General features: G+C 43.4%; 1 protein-coding gene across 1 annotated transcript in view; it reads left to right on the top strand.

Moving 5' to 3' along the window:
• MECR (mitochondrial trans-2-enoyl-CoA reductase) overlaps window positions 1-6,836 on the top strand; it is a 51,036-nt gene that overhangs the window by 21,720 nt on the left and 22,480 nt on the right. The window contains exons 2-3 of the mRNA XM_006894988.1: window positions 1,882-1,979; window positions 2,603-2,734. Coding sequence (XP_006895050.1) covers window positions 1,882-1,979; window positions 2,603-2,734 — 230 coding nt within the window. The remainder of the gene's footprint in view (window positions 1-1,881; window positions 1,980-2,602; window positions 2,735-6,836) is intronic.

Below are 6,836 nucleotides of genomic sequence, written 5' to 3'. Positions count from 1 at the left end.
GCTTTTCTTAGCTCCAGCTCTGTATTCTCTCTGTCACTGTAGAGAAATCCAACTGATTTTTGTATGTTGATCTTGTACCCTGCTACTTTGCTGAATTGGTCAACTAGGTCCAATAGTTTTCTTGCTGAGTCTTTAGGGTTTTCTAAGTACACTATCATGTCATCTGCATAAAGGGATACTTTTACTTCCTCTTTGCCAATTTGTATACCTCTAATGTCTTTATCTTGTCTTATTGCTATCGCTAAGACTTCCAATACAATATGAACATTTCTTAAAAAATGCTTTCACCTCAAGATCAACCAAACTTCCGGTATAATTAAGAGAACGGATATTTCCAGTAAGTGTGTGGAATTACATCAGTTAGTGCAGTGGCATCATCACCTCATGCTAAGAACCTCTGGTTGGCAGTTCTGTGTCTTTTGAAAAGTAAAAATGAGAATAAATGCTTCAGAAACACATTTGATCCAGAGAAAGCATTGCAGACATAAACTCTTAGGAGTGTGGAGAAAGAAATAAAAGGCATCAACGGTAATTAAAAAGCCACAGGTCCACAAGTCTAGTCCACTCATCAGTGCTGTCAGGTTAATAATAATAAAATAAAAAAAAAAACCAAAAACACCTCATTGCTGTCAAATCAGAACTGAGTCATAGCTGACCCTCCATTGGATTTCCAAGGTTGTAAATTGCATGACAGGAGAGTGCCCCTTTTTCTCTCACAGATCTGCTGGTAGATTTCAGCCATCAGAGAGACAAGGCTTTGAGTTAGCAGTGAAGCTCTTCACAGACTACACCACCAAGTAAACCAGTATAAAATTTTCTTTTTAAAAAAAATTTTTTTTAATTACAAGAATAAAACTTGGACATAGTCACGTTGGGCTTCCCTCAAAAGCGTTTACCCATTTAGCAAAATTCAGGTGGGATAAAGATGGTGTCTAAGACCCACTGTGAGTGAATTAACATATACACTCTTGGGCATGTTGCTGGGAGAGGCTATTCCTTGGAAAGGGACATCATGCTTGGAAAGGTGGAGGGACAGCAAAGGAGAAGGAGACCTTTAACCAGGTGGATTGACACAGTGACTACCACATTGGGTTTGAGAGTGTCAGAGATGACGTGGATGACATAGGGTAGTACAGGGTCCTATGAATCATACTAGACTCTAGCACCTACCAACAACAGCCTGGAGGCCCACGTTGACAGAACTACACTGTGGTGGTGCTTCACACTTAAGCCCCCCAGCTTTCTGTCCAGGTGCACTGAAATCCTTACCCAGAAAGGATAGTGCTCCAAGGGATAGGTCATAGTCACTCAAGGGATTCTTTCCGGACAACAAAGGCCATCTCTACATTTCCTCCACTACAACAACAACATGCGACAACAAACAGAAATGTCTCCTCCCTTCTATGTATTGGGGCACCTCCCCCAAAAAGTGGCAAATAAATGGACAAGCCCTGAGTTTCCCAGATAATTGTTCATAAGAATTCCTTGGGATGCCCCTTATCTGGATTTGCTTATCTGGATTTTCAGTAGATTGGGCTGAGCCCAAAAGTCTGTATGCATAGTGACCATTTCAGGCGATTCTTAGAAGCAAGTATTTCTGGGAAACACCTAATGTAGGCCAACCAAAGCTTTTAACCACCTTCTACGCCACAGTGAACAGTGAGTTTGCGAGCTCACCAGGGAAGCTCGCTTGCAGGTAAGGAGAGTGTTAACTTGTATCCTGGGCTGATTTCTTACAGCACCTCTCTTTTTTATCAGAACATTGGACATACAACGGCAGTTCCAAAATGTTGCCTGACCTACTTTGGGGAGATGATTTGAGTGAAAGACACCCTGTCTAGCCTGGGTGACATTAACATCTTTCTCTGGCTTTGTGCTTAGACTGAAGAACCTGGAGCTGGCTGCTGTGGGCGGATCAGACGTCCGTGTGAAGATGCTAGCGGCCCCTATCAATCCAGCTGACATAAATATGATCCAAGGTAACCTTGGTTTCTGTGGATTATGTTAATTGGCTTTTTTGCTTAGCTGCCCCCTCATTTTCATTCCTCCTCAGGTGCAGGTGTGAAATTCCTGTGCTTAGCAGCAGCTGTTTTCCACATAAACCTGTCTGCAGACTGTCAGCCCTTCCCAGCCTCCCCTCTCTGGAATGTGAAGCTTTTTGAGAGTTAGGATTGCAGTGGGGAGAAACCACAGAAATAGGATACTCTGGGCTTATTTCATAGATTATCTTATTAGACTTACATGTAACCATGGATGGTAGGGAGTGTTACTCCAGCAAACGAGGAATCTCTGCATAGCATAAATGGTTAAAGCGCTGGACTACTGATGGTTCAAATCTACCTATAGGTGCCCCCAAAAGAAAGGCCAACACTCAACATTTGAGAGGCGACAGCCTTGAAAACCCTATGGAGTGCTGTTTCTGTGAGTCAGACTAGACTCAGCAGCAACTGGTGACAGATGAGGATGCTGAGGCTCAGAGAGGTTAGTTGCACAACTAACCAGAGGCAGAACTTAGATCAGGTTTCGGTCGGTTAACTCCAAAGCTCGTGTTTTCTTACTGTCCTATCTTAGATGTATGTCCTTCTGTGCTCTTCTGTCTTAGGAAACTATGGGTTCCTTCCCAAACTACCTGCCGTTGGAGGGAATGAAGGTGTTGGCCAAGTGGTCTCAGCAGGCAGCCATGTGACTGGGGTGAAGCCAGGAGACTGGGTGGTTCTAGCAGAACCCGGCTTGGGTAAGTTTCTCCGGGTGTCAGCAGCCTTTCTTGTTGTCCACCCACATTGTGAATGTTCGCTTCACTGGCTCAGTGTATCTATGGAGTGCTGAGCTGATTATTAAGCCCATATAATGCCTCCAGTAGAAATGGGAGCTGAACAAAGAAAAAGCCGAAATTCTCCATTTATTTCGCACTGCAGGTGATAGACCTGATGTCTCCCTGGGCCCAAATTGACACTGTGATCCTCTCTATTCCTGTATCCCTGCTATAGAGTGCATTGTGGACTATCAATCAGATGGCCCTGCCCTCCAAAACTTTAACATTTAATTGAAGAATTATATGAACCTCAGTAAAGGGAGTTGATCACTAGGAATCAGAATCAACTCAAGAACAACATGAGGCTACAGGGGAGAATAAAAGGCATTTCTACTACTTTGTGCATGTAAGTATGTATCAGAAAGCCACAGGGAGGGGTCAGAATAGACTTCCTGGAAGACGTTTTGTTACCAGAAAACACGTTTCTGCCACCTGCCACCAGGAAAACCTATCTTGAAGGCAGAGATTGAAACATAAAAGGCAGAAGCTGTCTTGTATATACTGACATATAGGAGATGGAAGGCATGCTGTCGAGATGCCTGCAACTCCTTCCGACCCTGTGAACAACGGCTTGGAACCCTTCCGTGTCCTGCACAGTCCTCACAGTCTCCACCAGGCTCAAGTTCATTGTTGTCATCACTGTGTCAGTCCGTCTTTTGAGAGTCTTCTCTTTCGCTGACCCTCAAATCTGCCTCATCAAGGGGAGATTAGGAAGGAGTATATGGAGATTAAGATAAGGGTATGGGGAAGAATTCATGTTTTTTCAATGCTGTTAGGAGGGAACACTCTCACACATTGCCAGTCAAGTCAGAACTGACCCATAGCTGACCCTCCAGCAGGTTTTCAGAGGCTGTAAATAAATTGCATCGAGGAGTTTACCCATCCTTCTCCCAAGAGAGCGGCTGGTGAATTTGAACCGCCAGAGCAATGCCTGCTTTGGTGTAGCAGCATAACTCCCTACACACCATGCTGCCAGAGCTCCCTGTAGGAGGGAAGGGAAAGGAGAAACCTTAGAAAAAGGAGAAATCATGTGAGTCAGGAGGCACGCACAACTGGCCTCAAGATGGCATCTGTCTCCTTAGTGCTTTGCACTGTCATTTTCTGTGCACTGTCTTTTTCTTCTTTCAAAATGGCGTCCTCTGGACAACATGAAACAGGACTGTTTAGTGGCGCTGGCAACTCCTGCGCTGACTGTATTAGCTGAATGCTAATCTCCCTATGTAAGGTGTGTTCCTGGGCATTGGGTTAAAGGTACCCAGAACTTCCTGCATCTGCCTAATGCTGGTCTCTTGATCTGAACTGTCCCTGGGGAAAAGACTTTGACTTTTTTAGAGGAAAACAAAACCGGAAAGTGGGAAAGTCTCTGATTCAGAGCAAGACTAACAGTAATTCCATTAAAGTTGAAGTTTAAAACTATTAAAATTTCCTTCTGAATTCACTAAAAATTTTCCCTCTGAATTCACTAAAAAGGTTTTTTATACAAGGTCAGAAGGTTATGTTATCAAAAAGGGAGTGAATCTCAGCTCAAGATTGCAGAAAGGAATTGTTAGTTCCCTCAAGTTGACTGCAATTCCTGGAGACCTGGGGACAGCAGATCTGAAGCTTGCCCTGCCCTGCACCACACTCAAGATCTCTGTCATGCTCAATCCCATTGTGGCAGCCACTCTGTCAGACTATCTCATTGAGGGTCTTCCTCTCTTTTCCTGACCCCTCTACCCTTCCCAGCATGATGCTTCTCTACAAGGACTATCTCCTCCTGATAATAAGCTCCACAGTCAATGAGAAGAAGCTTCACCATCCTTGCCTCTAAAGAGCACTCTGGTTGCATGTCCTCCAAGACAGATTTGTTTATGCTCTGGCAATCCATGATGTATTCAGTTTTCCAATGCTGCATTTCAAAGGCATTTGTCAGGCTGGGACCAAGGTCAGAGGGAAAACAAAGGATTCAAGGAAAAGCAATATGTCAACAAAGGGAGTGAACCACTCACCTGCCTAAACCACAATGCAATGTCCCTCCTTTCCTTCCCTAAAGACCCTTACTATAAAACCTGCCCTAATCCACTTTAGGGTGCGGTATTTCCCTGGTCTGTCCCTCTGTCTGTTTCTCTCTCTGCAGACCAAGGAATCCCACCCAGGTGACCCCTTAATAAAGCTTCTTTAGCTTCCTTTCTTTCTCTGGTCCCTTCCTTAAGTCCTTGGCCTTACATCCAGTGTGAAGACATAACAGCATTAATTTTTCTTTGGTGTTCCTTATTGCATGGTCAAACTTTCAGATGCATGGGAAGCAATTGAAAATACCATGGCTTGGATCAGGCCTGCTTTAGTATTTAAACTGACATCCTTACTCTTTAGAACTCTGGAGAGGTCGTTGACAACCGATTTTCTCCAATGCAACAAATATTTTGATTTCTTGAGTCCTACTATCATGAATAGTGGGAAGTCTCCTCCTATGCGATTACTGCTTCTAAAAACCCACCAGAGAGTCAGCTGTGGGTTGACTCCAACTCTACAGTACACAACAACTATCATGAATATTTATTATGGATCCAAGTAAAATGAAATTGTTAACAATTTGAGACTTCTCACTGTCATCATGTTGTCTATTGGTCTTATGGTGAGGATTTTTGTTTTCCTGATGTTGATATGTAATCCATATTGAAGGCTATAGTCTTGGATCATCCTCACTTACTGATTCAAGTCTTCTTCACTTTGAGTAAGCAGTGTTGTGTCATCTGCTTAACACAAGCTGTTGTTGAATCTTCCTCCAATCCTGATGGCATATTCTTCTCCATATAGTCCAGCTTCTTGAATGACTTACTTAACTCACAGATTGAATAGGTATGGAGAAAGGCTTCAATTGGAAGTACACCTTCCCTAATGAGCCCCGCAGGTTGGAAGTCACTTAAAATGCAACTGGGGCAGAGCTGCCTCCTCAAAATAGACTCTACCATAATGACTTAGATGGAATAAAGCTTTCACTCAGTGAAGAATTTTCATTTGCCTATGTGATAAGACTCAAAATGAGGAGAAATGGACATGTTGTTATTATCAGGTGCCATCAAGTCATATGTGTGTGTGCGCGCGCGCAAACGCACGCACTCATGTATACAGCTAATAGAGATCCTATAAACAACATCTGAACCCTGTCCTATCCTCTGTCATCCTTATCATCTCTGACATACTCAAGCCCATTGTATCAGTCATTGTGTCAGCCTTAACTGGTTGAAGGTCTTCCTCTTTTACCAACCCTCCACCTTTCCAAGCATGATGCCCCTTTCCAAGGAATAGCCTCTCCTAACAACATACCCAGAGTATGTGAGGTAAAACTTTAATATCTTTTCCATCAAGGAGCACTTTGACTGCCCTTTCTCCAACATGTATCTCTTTGCTCTTTTTGTCAGTCCATGGGATATTCAGTACTCTTCTCCAACACCACAGCTCAAAGACATTAATTCTTCTGTCATCATTATTCATTCTCCAGCTCTCAGGTGCATAGTTGGTGATTGAAAAGACTATAGCCTGAATTGGGCACACCTTAGTATTCAAGCTGCCATTATTGTCCATCAGTAATTTGGAAAGGTCCCTGTTTTGCAGACTTCCCCAATACCATATTGATCTCCTGACTGCTAGTATGAGGTGTGTTGACTGTTAATTCAAGTAAGACAAATCCATTGGCAGTTTCAATCTTTTCTCCATATATCATGATGTTGTCTGCTGGTCCAGTGGTAAGAATTTTTTTTTTTTAAATTTTTGTGTGCGTGTACCGTCAAATCACATCTGACTGGTACAGGAGGAGATTGTCCCTCCTTCCACGGCAGAACATCTGGTGGATTCGAACTGTGCGCCTCTGGGATTGTAGTTGCAGCTCCTTGCCACTAGGCCACCAGAGCTCCCCAGAATTTTTGTTTTCTTGAAGTTAGGATGTAATCTGTCTTGAAGGCTGTAGTCTTTGATGTTCTACAACAAGTGCTTCAAGTCCTCCTCACTTTCAGCAAACAATGTTGTGTCATCTGCATAATGTTGG

Source organism: Elephantulus edwardii, unplaced genomic scaffold (genome assembly GCF_000299155.1).
Source record: "Elephantulus edwardii isolate Elephantulus edwardi_28Jun2011 unplaced genomic scaffold, EleEdw1.0 scaffold00152, whole genome shotgun sequence".
Taxonomy (NCBI): domain Eukaryota; kingdom Metazoa; phylum Chordata; class Mammalia; order Macroscelidea; family Macroscelididae; genus Elephantulus; species Elephantulus edwardii.
This window is presented reverse-complemented; position numbering and strand designations above follow the sequence as displayed.